This window comes from Lactuca sativa, chromosome 2 (genome assembly GCF_002870075.4).
Source record: "Lactuca sativa cultivar Salinas chromosome 2, Lsat_Salinas_v11, whole genome shotgun sequence".
Classification (NCBI taxonomy): domain Eukaryota; kingdom Viridiplantae; phylum Streptophyta; class Magnoliopsida; order Asterales; family Asteraceae; genus Lactuca; species Lactuca sativa.
In genome coordinates, this window is record NC_056624.2 from 210,707,742 (window position 1) to 210,723,635 (window position 15,894).

The following is a 15,894-nucleotide window of genomic DNA, read 5'->3' on the forward strand; positions in this document are numbered from 1 at the left end:
TGTGCTTCTTGGGTTTGTTCATGTTGGGCTTCGGACTTGGAATGGAGTTTTCATGTGTTGGGCTTTTTGGTCAGAAGGTTCTTATAGTTTTGGACTTTTGTTTGGACATGTCTAGTTGGGCCAAGATTTTGTATTGGGCGTTGGTGGGCCCAATGAGCTTTGACCTTTGGGCCATCGAAATTTTTTTATTGGACCAGGAATTGTTGGGCTTTGGGTAAGGCCCATATCGGGTTGGGCCCAATTTGGAAATTGGGCCATTAATGGGCTCTTATGGATCTTATAGTTTTGGGCCTTTTTATTTTGGGCTTGGGCCTTAGTTTTTGGCTCATGTTAGGTCGGGGTAAAATGGTCATTTTACCCTAAGTTTGGATTATGGATCATGGTTTGGAATTCAGTTGCTAATTGGATGTTGCTTTGGTAATTGTAAGTTTGGGAAGTCGACATGGCAGCGACTAAGAATTTCTTTCAGTGAGTTTCTGCATTCGAGGTGAGTCTCCTCACTGTTTGTATGGGTCGAAGGCACCAATGCCAACCCATTTGGTTTATGTATTGTAAAAAGACCCTGGGGTTAGCCCTTGGCATTATGTATGAAAGACCAAGAGGCGGCTCCTGGCACACTGTATGCAAGACCAGAGTCTGAACTCTGGAAATTATTAGTTAAGTAGTTGTAAACTGTATGCTAGTTGTATTTGTGATGCTTGCATGGAAGACCCGAAAGTGGCTCCTAACACTTGTCTGTAAGACCCAGGTTTGTGGCCCCCGGCCTAGCAAGAAAGACCACGAGGTAGATTGTGGCATAATGGCAAGACTATGTGCGACACATAACACCTTTATTGATTATGATATATGAATGATATGTATGGCTCGTGGTTATATATGACTTGTATGGATCGTTTGATATGTATGGTATGTGGTATTTGGGGAACTCATTAAGCTTTGTGCTTACGGTTTTAGTTTTTGTTTCAGGTACTCCAGTTTTCAAATGAAAGAGCCCGGGACGATCGCAGCGATACACCTGTGTTTTCCGCAATACGTGATCTTTGGGATTGGACTCTGATAATTGTTTTACATGAAATGCTTTTCAATGTCTTGAACGAAATTACAATAGTGTTTTAATTATATTGAAAATGAAATTTTTACCTTAGATTATTGGGTCGTTACAACATAATTATAATTTTTACTCATCATGACATACATGGAATTACATTTTATAGCATCCAATTACGAATTTGTGTATTGTAACACTCGGTATCGAATCGCCTCATTATTCGGGGTCGTGACCCGATCATCAGTTATCTTGAGGCTTTGGGCCTTGGGGAAAGAGAGAATTAGCCCTTTTTGGATGTGGGAATTTTAGATTAAGTGATCCAAGTGTTCGATTGTGTTTCAGAGCCCAAGAGTATCACCTTTATGTGGATATAAAGTTCGTCAAAAACGGACTTAGAACGAAGGGGTTATGGCCAAATGAAGTTTAAGTGTTTTGGAGCATGGTCGAGTACGCGGGGTGTACTCACCAAGTACGTTAGGCGTAGTGGGTGAATGGATCGCGACTATCTTTTGAGTACATCGGGCGTACTCCCTTTAGCTAGAAACCCTCATTTTTAGGGTTTTACTCCTATTTAAGCCTCGTTTATTCTTGAGCCTTGTTCCTTATCAAAATCCATACCTCCTCAACCCTACAATATTAATAATAAAACAACATAATAAAATATGAGTAAGAAGTATATTACAGGAATGAGCATCAGAACTTGGTACCTGTTTTCGGAACTAAAACCGTCTCAGAACTGTCGGTTCTATAATTGACCCGCCTTAAATGGTTCCGGTTCTCATTTTTTCGGAACCGTTACCCGGTGGGTACCCACTGAAAGTGGTTTATATATATATATATATATATATATATATATATATATATATATATATATATATATATATATATATATATATATATATATATATATATATATATATATATATATAACCAAAATCAAATAAGAAGGAAAATTTGATAGGAAGGTAATAATTTTTTTATATACATATTTTTTAGCAAACAAACAAAAGGAATTATTAAATGACTAAAAAGTAAGATGAATAACAAGAAAAATTCAAAAAAAAAAATACATTTATTATTATTTTTAAGTAAATCAAGAAAAAAATTCATTTATGTGACAACTTTAGTGAATATGAACAAAATTAACGTAAAAATGAATCATAAAGATGTTTTCAGGATTTTTTTTTGTGAATCATATTATTTTGTATTCATCTAGTGATTCATTTATTTTGTTCGCTAAAAAAATATACTAAAAAAACTTTTTATTTTTCTACAAAAAAAAATTCTTACCGGATATATATATATATATATATATATATATATATATATATATATATATATATATATATATATATGTGTGTGTGTGTGTGTGTGTGTGTGTGTGTGTGTGTGTGTATTAATATTTCATATGAATATGTGTTTGTTATTTAGATCAGTTTAGAATATATTGATCAGATTTTGTCCGTCTTTGATCTGAATTGATTCAATTTGGACCGAACTAAATTGTTGTTTTATTGACAAAAGTTAATAAAATATATTTAAACGGGTTACCTGCTTTTGGAACAAGTGTCGATTCTGGGAAAGGTTCGAAAAAATTTAAAAACTGTTTAGACTGATTCTGGTTCCAGTTCTAACCTTCTAGGAACCGTCGTTTCCGGTTTCAGTTTTAATTCTCTCCAAATGAGGCAGATACATGTCTATGTTTATCCCTAGTTTATTACCATATTGTCATCAGATACGGACACAAGATCTCATACTAGTTGTGGCACGAGAAAAAATAGTAATGACATTATAATAGAAAAAAAAAATCAAAATGTTTTTACTGCGTAAACAAAAGTATGCGTTGTCAATGCCACTGTAGGATGTCATATAGAACCGCCCATGATCGTCATTATCCAAAAAAAGATACTTTGTTTGTCTCATATTTATTATTCAATTTTGACTTTTGAAGTTTTTTATTTTTCAATTTTGACTTTAAATATTTTTATTTGTGATATATTTTTTTATGAAAATTATAACAATGAAAAAACATTTAAAAACACAATCCATTTATATATTTTGCATAAAGAGTTATATATCAAAAAGAAAAATAAATAAGTTCAAAATTGAAGAATAAAAATTTCAAAAATCAAAATTAAACAATAAATATGAAATGGTATAGCATACAAAAATCATTATTTTTGCTGTTTACAACTTTATAGTTCATATTTGGAGTTCTAGTGCATTTTTTTGTTGTAAGTTTTCAATTACGATCATTTTTATTTTCAGTTGTGAAACTAAGAAACTTGGATTTTGATCAATCATTGTTCTTTAATTTGTTTTTAGTAAAAAATATTTAACTTGTAACACATCATCAAATATTTTTATCAAAACTACGCGTTAAACTAAAAGATATACGGGGATTTTTTTTTTTTAATTTAAAAGAAAAATATATGACTTGTGTTTTTCGACATGAAAGCCACCTCCCATGGCGAAATTACCATCAACCCATCTGTCCGTTACCCAAAATACCATCCATTTAATCAAATCCTCTTTGTCACTTCTCTCTCCATTCAAACAAAACATTCACAAGAACAAGATCTCTCTCTCTCTCCCTCTGCACCAACTGATTACTTTATTCCATCTTTGTTGCATTAATTGGCTCCTCTATTGCAGGTATTTCACTTCCAATTTAACACCAATGCATGTTTTCTCCTTAATATACCGCCTCTCCCCAGAAATGTCAGGATAATTCATGTGGGTGTGTTTGTTAATTTTTGTGTTGATCTCTCTGTTTTTTTATTCAAATCATCAACATTGTTCTCTCTAATCATGAGTCACTTATCGTTCTGTTCTTCCCGAAAATATAAGGAACTGTATGATCGATACTTGCATTCGATATTTCTGGGTGATTGCAATGTTCGTGGTTTGGTTAATTAGTGTACTCAAATAATTTCATATCAATTTGCTTTTGCAACTTCTATCGTATTTTCAACCGTAAGTTTTGTATGTGCGTGACTGTGTGTTCGTCTTAAAATGAGTATATCAAAATTAAATAGAAGTGGAAATGATTGATGTGTTGTAAGTAGTTTGAATTTGTTTACTATAATGTGCATATCATTCTGATTTTTAATTCGATGGTTATTGTTTTGAAGATGATTTGACCAGCAAATGGGCAAGAAGAAGGGAAATTGGTTTTCTGCAGTAAAAAAAGCTCTAAGCCCTTCTGATTCGAAGGAGAAGAAAGAAAAGGTTTGTGTTTCATCTTCTTTCCTTTCTTTGTTTGATGAAATGCCAATGTGGGTTTTAACTTTTCACATGACAGAGATCCGATAAACGCACTCCAAAAAAATCTTGGTTCGGGAAGCAAAGGAGGTTGGATAAAGATTTCTCCCAAACAGAAGCCGCCGGATTACCATACCCTGCCACTGTCACCACCGCTGCCACTCGTTCTCCTCCCACAGAGGACGCAAAACTCACCGAAGCCGAAAATGAACAGACTAAACACGCTTATTCCGTCGCCTATGCTACCGCCGTGGCAGCAGAAGCAGCGGTGGCAGCCGCCCATGCCGCCGCGCAGGTTGTTCGCCTGACATCTACAACCCGTTTTGTGGGTAAATCCACAGAAGAAATTGCCGCCATCAAGATCCAGACAGCTTATCGCGGCCACCTGGTAATCATTTTCCGTCTAATTTAACACAACACCTTCTGAAAATGCTCAAAACGATGTTTCGGTTTTCTAAGGGTTTATAGTTTTCAGGCAAGAAGGGCGTTGCGTGCTGTGAGAGGATTAGGGAGGTTGAAGTCATTGATTCAAGGTCAATCGGTTAAACGCCAAGCGATCTCCACTTTAAAATGTATGCAGACATTGGCTCACGTTCAGTCTCAGGTCCGATCAAGACGCATTCGTATGTCGGAGGAGAATCAAACTTTCAAACGACAATTCCTTCTGAAGCACGAGAAAGAGTTTAACACCACTCGATCCTCGGTAAAGATGATGCTTTTTGTTAAATTTTTATCATCTTTTCCGTGTTTTAAGTTTTTAACGATTAAAACTTTCGGTATTACAGTTTGGAAATTCATGGGATGACAGCAGAAAATCGAAAGAGGAAATTGAAGCTAGGTTACAAAACAGACAGGAGGCTGCTGTAAGAAGAGAAAGAGCGATGGCATATGCACATTCTCATCAGCAAACATGGAAGAACGCCAAAAATTCTACAAATCCGATGTTTCTAGACCCAAACAATCCTCACTGGGGATGGAGTTGGCTGGAGAGGTGGATGGCCGCCAGGCCCTGGGAAAATCAAAGCATCTCCGACAAAGCACCGCCGGTTAGCCACCATTCACCCGCCAGAGCTCCGTCATCTAGCGGCAGGGTGAGGCCGGAAAGCCAAAAGGGAAGCGTGGATGAAGACACCCGGAGCTATTACAGCGTGCAGTCGGAACGAAACCGGCGGCACAGCGTGGCTAGCTCGGTGCGTGACGACGAGAGCTTTGGTTCATCGCCGGCGGTTCCTGGTTACATGGCTTCGACAAAATCGACGAAGGCGAGGTCTCGAGGGGCTAGCCCTAGTCCAAGCCCATTAGGTTCAGGAAGGAAAGGAACCTCTGAGAAGGGTTCTGTGGCCGGGTCGGCCAAGAAACGGCTTTCGTTCTCCGGTTCACCGGCTCGCAACACGAAGAAGTTCCCTGAGTCACCACTGAAGAACTCGAATTCGTAATAAGGAGTTGTTTGCGATGTTGTTGTGTTTGTGTGATCTGTTTATTTTATTTTATTTTTTTGATTTTATGGTTTTGTTTGGAAGTTAGTTATAGTATGTACTTAAGTAAGAGAGGTTTTTTGGTGTTGCGTTACGTACAAGTGTTTAATGCATGAGTTTGGAATATATGTATGTGTGTTGGGTTTTGATTGTTTATGTAGGTAGGGCTTGGGTTGAAAGGATAAAAATAAAATGATTGGGTGAAACAAAGTGGCCAGGCATTGAGAACTGAGAAGAGCATCAAGTAGTACCTTGCTTTGTCTGGGGAGCAAAAACCAGAATAATCAACTTTCTTTATTGATGATTATTATAATATTAGCGGAACATTTTTTTTTCTTTAATATTAATAATGATATTTTGTTATAGTAATAAGTGGTGATATATGATACTCTGTTTATATTATATACTAATTAAAGTTAAATATGTTGCATACATTCATAAAAGTCTGAAAACATTTTGCATTTTTTAGAATAGTTTTTTCTTTGTTTACAAGGAATTCTTGAGAAAGCAATTTACTTTGTTTCGTGATATGCTTTTTGGTAAAAATATTTTAATTTAGAATGATATAAACAAAATGTTTGCTTTAACATGAAATATTTAAAAAAAATGATTAGCAGTTGGCAAAAATGCTGATTTTAAAAGATTAAAAAATACAGTATATATATTTTTTTAAACGGATTTAAATATTATTAAAAACTTACATTTTTCTTTATATCGAGAAAGTAGTTTTTGGATATTGCAAGGTTTGTTGGTTTGAGTGTTTTGACCAACCCCATTAATGAATCAATGAATCATTGCAAACCAATAATCCACGTGCAATATATGGTATGGGTACTTGATTGGAGGCCACGTGTTTTGGGTTGGGTTTAACTAAACATTCCAGTATGTAGGCCTAAATACGGGCTATTTAAGTTTTTTACTGTATTTGATTATTGGTGATTAATAGTCCCATATGCCATATGTTAATCTATTGGGCTTCTCCAGCCCAGTTGTTTTGAATGGGTTATTTTATTTTATGGTGTCTGACTGTTCTTACGTTAACCGAGACTTAGGTTGTGTTTTTGTCGCAAGTTTATGAATTTTATATGGACAACACTTGATATGTTTATATATATTTAGACGTTTTTTTAACTGAAATAATAAACACATATCTAATCGGGAATTGGTGATTGAAGGGTCTAAGGCTGTTGATAAGATATAATTTTTAGGTATTGGGTTAATCGGATAATTTACGTTTGCAAATATACTTAACAAATGTTATACCCATCCGGTGCATGTTGACTGATGTAATAAAAAAACGATAGATCGGTTTTACTTTTTTGTATAACACCGTACTTTCATTTGTTCCAACTATAGCATTGTACTATGACATTTAATATTTTTTGTACTTATATTGTTCATTTGTTCCAATTATACAAACACATACAAACTTAATTTTTGTTCGTTACACCGGTTTACATTTATTGCAGATATTTTTAGCAGTTAACCTAACTGTAAATTCAAGTACAATCGCATTAGAGGGTCAACTACAACAAATAGCAATGCACTTTCATTGTTAGTTCTTGTATTCAACCCAAATATTGGATAAATGCATCAATCAGCATGCACTTTAATTTTTTGTTTACCAAAATAATATATTTCTCATATTTGTATTATAAAAAAAATTACTTATATTTTTAAAATATTTCAAACTAAATCATTGTACTTTAAAAGTGCATTGCTATAATTCATTGATAGTAAATAGCAATGTACTTTGGTATAGACACAATCACATTTAGCCCACATACATTAGTTGTTGGTTAAATAGTTTCAACCCCTCCATACACATATAAAATCCATAAAACAAATATAATGATAGTATAAGACACAAAATTAAGTGTTATTAATTAGTAATAACAAGTTTTTATGTCTATGGGAACCAATCACGACGCATCAGATACTATCATGGTATCCACAGAATGGGCAATGTATGAACTTGTTAAAAACCAAAGATGCAGGTTTGATTTTTTTTTTCTTTTAAATGACTTGAATTATACACGACTAAAATGAAATTAAGTTCCAATTCTTTTTCCTAAAATAAGAGTGGGTGGCAAGGCACAAAAAACAGAACCAAGAGTAATTAAACAGAAAATCAAAATCTATTAGAAACAATATATGACATATTGAAATTCCAAACAACAACAGAGCACAGACAATTTTTGGCAGCAATTGAGAGCATACATGGTTGGCGATAAAATTCGAAATCCCGATTTCTTGGACGGGAAATTTTCGGAAACGTTAAACCCACAAAGTCAGAGACATCGCTCAAAAAACACAGAAGGATAAAAAAGAAGAGGAATTGAATAGAAAATCATACTAAAAATGAAACAACATACAACATACCGAAATTCCTCACTGCAACACAGTAGAACAGGTTCTTGGCAGGCGTTTGGTGTGGCAATACAACATAGGTGATTGTTGAGAGAAATCGAATTCCTAAATTCTTGTGAAGTCGTCGAGAGGATCAGAAAGAAAAAAAAAATTGAACAGAAAATCATAATAAAATTGAAATAATATACAACATACATAATTCCTTACAACAACATAGTACAGGAGGTTGTTGACGGGTGTTTGGTGGCGGCAATACAACGCATGCAGTTCTTGGTGAGAGAAATTGAATTCCTAAATTCTTGGACGAGAAGTTGTGGAGAGACTCAAACAAATACAGTCGGAAACAAAGAAAGAAAGTCATGGAAACGAAGCAAGAAATTCGTGGAAACGAAGAAAGAAAGGGATGGAAGAATTTGCAAAGTGGTGGCAGTGGGTTTGTGGATTACGAAATAAGATGGTGAAAACATTGATGGACAAAATAATCATTATGTATAAATTGACGTGGTGTAAGTCTGAAACTTTAGAAGTATATTGTTCACAGGCTTGTTGGGTTTTGAATAATTTCCATTATTCAAAAATAGAAACAATAAGTGCAACAGAAAAGAGTACCATTGACATTATGACCGAAATGTCTTTGCATCAAAATTCCAAGATATTGGATGAAAAGAAACTCAATCTCAAAATTATTATGACATTCAGAAGACCATCCCAAAAATACTAGGAACCTCTTAAATTTAGGAAAAGATCATAGGAATTCCTAAAATACCCTTTAATTAGAAAATAATTCCAATTAAGAGTATTTTTAAAAATCCGCCACTCCTTTATTCCTTCCCTTCTCCACAAGCGAAATCCAAACCATAACAAAAAACTCTTCTGATGCATTTTTGTATGAAATACCTTTGATCTTTTAACCACCAAACTCGAATGAAAGAAAATCCAATATTAGAGATGAAGTACATCCAAAGGGAGCTGCAGATATCAGAAAGAATCGACAGGAACCAGTAAAACTCAAGAGAAAAATTTCAATCCGCAATATGCCCAAAATACCCTTGGGACAAATCGCATAATTTCAATTACAGGCAGATATCAGAAAGAATCAATAGGAACCAGTAAACCTCAAGAGAAAAATTATAATCCGTAATATACCCAGAATACCCTTGGGACAAATCACAGACTAGCAATCCATATATATATCTTAATTCGAAAGTTTCCCTGTCAAATTGCTTACAATTAATTCAAACCCAAACAACTATCTTGGAGAAATGTTTAAATTTCAAAAATGAAAAAAGTATCCTTTACACCATCTCTTCAATAACCAATCTTTGTTATACATCTCCCACATTATCCTTATCACGATATGATCAGGTCGCCTCCATTTAGCTTTTATTAACACCTTCATCTCCAAAATTCCAGAGAATCCTCATCTTCTTATTATTTTCTTCCTATTATGAAACAAGTAATACTTTCCAATTTTATTTTCCTCATAACAACATAACTGCCAACAAATATTCCAACCAAAATCAGACATGATTTTAATCCCTACGAACACAAACATCATTTTTAACTGGAATTTTCCAGTTTTGCAGATTTCCTCACATAGGCCCAAATAACCCAATTTGAAACCAAATAATTTCTTTCTAATATCCTCCATGATTCATTGAACCACAATATCAACATAATTTATATATATAAGGAAGTCAATCCGACAACAAAAGGACATTATCTAGAAACAATTAGACCCTAAACATAAAATATAAGCATGGAGTAAATAATATATAGCCATATCTACCTTGCATATTGCACATTTCACCAAACAGAATGGAGTCAGTGGGCACAAAAAATCTCCTGTTACTGCAAATTTGGCATGGATTTTATAGAATTAAGAGCATAAAAAATGACATAGTAAAAAACGTGTCAGAAATTCATCTACCTTCAGTCCTCTCTGCAACGTATTGTTGTACTTGTTAAAAATGACATTTCTAGACCTCAATCTGTAAGTAAATACATAAAAATAACTCAACATAAATAATTTCAAGGAATTAATAAATATACCAGTAAATATTTAAATGAAGAAATGCCAAATGTAAGGTATCTGATAATACCAGATCTAGGGGTACCATTATATTAATACATGTCATAGGGTGACATATTTTTATCCCCAACCTCTTCTTCTAAAACGATGACTTTTACTTGATGCAATATGCTCTTTAACGACCATAAAACAAATTGAAAAGAAAAGTATGTTGCTGTTATTTGTTAAAAAGATAAGTATGTTGCTATTATTTGTAACAATTGATAACTTCATTGCTATTATTGGATTAAAAGGTAATTATGTTGCTATTATTGGTTGAAAAAAAAGTATGTTGTTATTATTTGAAAGTCATTTAGTCCTTTGGTTTAATAATTCACTACGAATCTACAGAAGTCAGGCAGTTGATTGCCTTCGACCATACCGATTGAATTCCCCACTTTCTAATGCAATAGAATTGAGAACTCAAAGTACATTCCTATCCCTTAAGTTCCTTATTAAGTATCGATACCACAAGGACTCCTTCTTTTGAAACTATCCTGCTAATCAATCCTGTCATATTGTATTTGTATAATAACATACACAATTGGATTCCTTATCTCACCACGGAATATACCCAATTAAGTACAAAGGAGAGAGCTAGCCTTAAAGGAATTCCTAAAGTGAAAGTTGGGAGATAGCTCGTTGCCTTGAAGCGGTTTGCGTTCATTCCCCACATGAATAATTAGAAACTTACTATATACCATACCATATAGCAAATACCCCACATTGAAACCTATCCTCATTGATTAGGGAGCTCAGCGAGTAGCCTATCCTTTTTCAATGAAAGTTGTGGCTATCATTGGTAAGAATTCTTTACGGACAACAACTTTATGTAACTCGGGTAGGACCTTGCGATTGAGGAGTCACTGTAAACATGATTTCTTTCAATACTTGTAACTTTTAAAACCTATTTCATTCCTATCTAAATAGCCCACTTCGGCAATACGATTCCGCACTTTCAATACCAAGACTGAATTCCCTAACTTTCCAACTTGAAATACACCAGTTTGAATGAAATACCATTAATGGCTTCCTTGCCTTATCTCCTTGAAAGTCTCATTTTGCACAATTCCCGCATCAAGATGGCCCTATGTTCGCATCGACTTGAGAACTCTCACAGTCCTTTACTTCACCAGGAATTGAATAGTTCTTTTCGCCAAGATTGAAAGGATGTCAATTTCCCATTCTCAATCTGGTATTCGAGAAGGAGCACTATGTAACTGAAATATCTTACTACAAAACTTCAATATAGAACCTATAAACCAACAAACCCTGAACTCAGGTAGTTGCCTTCCCTTCCTAGCCTTAGATCCGAGTTACTAGCTTTCTATATCGACGGTTGTAGGCGTCCCTCAAGTCGACTTAAGTCGAGCTCCCCAATTCGCTCGATGATACGACCTCTCCCCAATTCCTAATTCCGCTTATGCTCCTTGAGATGAAAGAAAGAGCTCGACTGTCAAGGAGAGGAAGCACTCCCTCCACTACCCCACAAATCTAATGATGGACATGCAAGTAGTCTCACTTATATTATGGCTTAGCCAAGTTTGAAGCCTCTCGAATGACTCAACTAGTTTACTAGACCCTCTATCCGACTCCCTATCAAGTAAGGAGATCTAGGTTGTATGACTTCATACCGGTCTTTGAAGCTATTAACTAATCTCTAGGGCAAGTATGACTAGTCTTTATGGCCCTATTGATTTAGGAGTTGTTGCAACACTAGTTGTTAGCGAGGTATAAGCAGGAGAGTGGCTAATGTCCCTCAACCCTTGAAAGCCATTAACTAATTTTAAGAGCAATTATGGATGGTCTCTCTCTTGGGTTAGCTTGCTTCTCTCTTTTAGGATGAGGGAGACGACTATGCTAATTCTTTATCAGTATGATTAGGAAACAAGGTTTTTAGGGCCATTAACTATAGTGGCATCCAATTAATTCTTTGGTAGCTCTTTAGGGGTTTATTACTTCTTTGGTAGCTCAACACATGTACTCTTACCCTCTTATGTGTATATAGCGTAAGACTGTACAACTCAAGTTGCATTATATACTCATCACCAATACATTGCAGGATTAATCATGACATGAGCTTTTGCTCATGGAGCTATATTTTTTTTATTAAGGATTACAATATGAAGCAGAATGGGGATAATGTATTGGTACGAATGTTAGAACATAAAGAAGCTATCATATATCATTTAATTTGGGTTAGCCTATTTTTGGTTTACCAGACCTTGGGACTTTAGAACATAAAGAAGCTATATTTTTTTTTATTAGGGATTACAATCTGAAGCAGAATGAGGATAATGTATTGGTACGAATGTTAGAACATAAAGAAGCTATCATATATCATTTAATTTGGGTTAGCCTATTTTTGGTTTACCAGACCATGGGACTTTATGTTCATAATGATGTCATGCTTGACTTTGGTACTCCGGAAAAGCAAATCTCAATCGAACTTATATTTGCTCAATGGATACAATCTGCTCATGGTAAAACTTCATATGGGTTCGATATACTTTTATCTTCAACGAATGACCCGACATTCAATGTGGGTCGAAGCATATGGTTGTCGGGTTGGTTAAATGCTATTAATGAGAATAGTTATTCATTGTTCTTAACAATAGGCCCTGAGGACTTTTTGGTTTATCATGATATTGTTCTGGGTTTACATACAGCTACGATGATCTTAGTAAAAGGTGCGTTAGATGCACATGGTTCCAAGTTAATGCCATATAGAAAGGATTTCAATTATAGTTTTTCGTGCGATGGCCCAGGACAAGGCGGTACTTGTGATATTTCGTCTTGGGACACATTTTATTTGGTAGTTTTTTAGGGGTTATTACATGGTGTATGTAAACCATATTTCCATAACATCATACATGCTTAATAGCGCATTACATGGTGTCAAATAAACAATAATTACTTGAAATGTGGATATAAAAATAATAAATCAATTTTATTTTATTTTATAGCGCTATATTTTCATTTGTTCCTCTCACACCTATAGATTAATACAAGGAAAAGGAAAGGTGGCAAACTTCATTGGTTCGAGTGGCTTTTAAACCCGGTCTTTGAGCTTAAGGACCAATTTGTTGTATAATTGTTTTCTTTATTTTTGTTTTCATTAAACTGTGGTTTATTCTCATTTTTGTCGTTGTATCTCCTAGTTCATGCTACCTGGTTTTTTATAAAATTTATAGTCGTTAAAAAATACAACTTTCATAGGTATATAATATTTTATTATTAGTATAAATAACTCCTAAAACTTCCTATCATTTAATTTACTTCATGATTTAGGGCAATGGAATTATCTTTTTCAAAATTTATACAGTTTTGAAATCATGAAATAATTATTTTGTATTTGACAAATTTATTTAAAATACACTCTAATATGTATTAAATATATAGAGCTCCTATAATAGATTAATAATCAAAATAACAGTAGTGTAATATTATTATCTATTTCTTTAATTTACTCTAGATGTCATTATACATTATATTTTTTAGCTTCTTATTAATATTTTAACAATTAAAAAAAAAGGGTAAAACTGCATTATAAAAAAATATATTATCTTTGTATAAAAAATATCTTTTTCAAATTTTTTAATATCATAGAAATGTAATGTTTATTTTAATCTTAATTTTATAAAAAGTTTAAAATAAATAATATTATAGAAATTATATAAGAAAAAAGTCAAATATGTATGTGCTCATAAATACTTTAAGTGGTAATTACTAATCTAGCCAAATTAAGGGGGTAATTAGCAATTTTTAGCCAAAAATTAGTAAATGGCCAAAAATAGCTCACGAAACCGTAGGTTTCGAGACTCGCCTACTGTTTCGACATTTCGTCTACTGTTTCGTGTTTTCTATAAAAAAAAAATTATTTTTGCCATACAAAACCGTAGGTATTATAAAACCTACGGTTTCCCAAACCGTAATCTACAGTTTTTGGGAAAAAGCTACGTTTTTTTTTTAGTCTGTTATTTTGGCGGTTTTATCTACTGTTTTATCCAAAAAACTACGGTTTTTTTTAATCTACTTTTTTGGGGGTTTTATCTACTGTTTTGTCCAAAAAACTACTGTTTTGTCCAAAAACCTACGGTTTTATATTTTTTTTCGATTTTTTTCAAAAAAAATTTAACCATATATATAAAACCTACTCTTAATCACAAAGACGGTAAAATTTTGATGAAAAGTAGAATAACCTGGTTGTTTTTCGGGTGCTCAATTGAGAGAAAAAAGTAGTCAAACCAAAGAAAACAATAGGTAAAATGACCTAATCTGAAAAAAAATTCATTATATACTTTGGGCTAATGGGCCATGAAAAAGTAAACGGACCATTAAACATTAGTCCATTTGCACAAAATAGTAGTTTTCGGCCTAAAACAGTAGTCAACGGCCTTGACTGTAGTCAACCATAAGTTGACTACGGTTTTGTGGGCTATTTTTGGCTAAGTGGTATTTTTTGACTATTTTTTGATAAATAATTAAGAAAAAATGCTAGATTTATATTTTTCCCAAACTTTAATACTTTAATACATGTAGGATGTTGAGTGCTCTCTATTGGATCTTATAGGGTCCTGTTAAACAACCCTTCCCCCTTCACATAAATACTTTAATACCCTGACCCAAATAGAAAATGGAAGAATGGTGTTCGAGAAATGTTAAAATTTTATAAATCAAAGAGTAAATTGCAGTTTTGGTCCTTGTAGTTTATACGTATTGACTGTTTAAGTCCAAGTTTTCAAAAACTAATGTGACTCATCCTTATGGTTTTAAAGGTTGCACTCATGGTCCCTAAGACTAACTTTATCAATTTATTAATTGTCGTTATACCCTTCTTTTATTTTCATTGTTTTGTCGACATTATTTGATAATTCACAGCTCATTTTTGTAAAAATTGAAAAAAGAATCCTAGAAGACTATTAGTCGTCATCGAGACCATTCATTCATTCAACTGTTAACCTAATAATATTTTGGGCTTTATTTTGTATTGGGTTTTATGATTGGGCTATTTCGCTAGGAAACCCTAATTAGCTTGTCTATATATTATGTCTTTCCTTTTCATTTTATTTGTACTTCTCTTTGATAATAATATGAAACCTTAGCCATTATATGTATTTCATTTGTTAGTTTTCATGGTATCAGAGCTCGGTTGATTATCTGTAGTTTTTTCGTTTTTTTTTTTGGGCGAGTACTGTTCATCGGGGGCGATTACTGTTCATCGGAGTTATTGTTCATCAATTACTGTTCATCGACACTGTTCACCGACAAGTACTGTTCACAGTTACTATTCATCGGTACTATTCACGTGTACTGTTCATTGTCACCATTTGCAATTTTGGGGTATGCCTTTTTTGCTCGTTTCTGTATTTGGTTTGATTTGTTCGTTTGTCGGTTTTGAGGGTTTCGTTTTCGTCTAGCTTTGTTGATTTCGAGATCTTGATCATTTTTTGCTGCTACTCGTATTTACTATTTGACTGATATTGAAATATGGCCCCAAGAGATGATTCTCTTCAGTCCATTAGTATTCAACTTGATGGCAAAAACTATGTCTATTGGAGTTATGTTATGAAAAATTTCTTGCGGGGCAAGACTATGTGGGGGATTGTTACAGGTGACAAGAAGAAACCAACAGACGAGAAGGCCGCTAATTATGAAACCTTACT

General features: G+C 33.8%; 1 protein-coding gene across 2 annotated transcripts; it reads left to right on the plus strand.

Moving 5' to 3' along the window:
• The first annotated feature begins 3,534 nt into the window (after window positions 1–3,534).
• On the plus strand, window positions 3,535–5,936 carry LOC111888280 (protein IQ-DOMAIN 3). Of its 2 annotated transcripts, none has more exons than XM_023884425.3 (5): window positions 3,535–3,784; window positions 4,183–4,279; window positions 4,353–4,700; window positions 4,788–5,015; window positions 5,098–5,936. In XM_023884425.3, exons 2-5 carry the CDS (start codon window positions 4,199–4,201, stop codon window positions 5,746–5,748), a joined length of 1,308 nt encoding a protein of 435 aa, XP_023740193.1. In that variant the 5' UTR covers window positions 3,535–3,784; window positions 4,183–4,198; the 3' UTR covers window positions 5,749–5,936. The 2 variants fall into 2 exon arrangements, with proteins under 2 accessions (XP_023740193.1, XP_023740192.1); XM_023884424.3 differs by having other exon boundaries at window positions 3,536–3,703.
• Window positions 5,937–15,894: the final 9,958 nt, after the last annotated feature.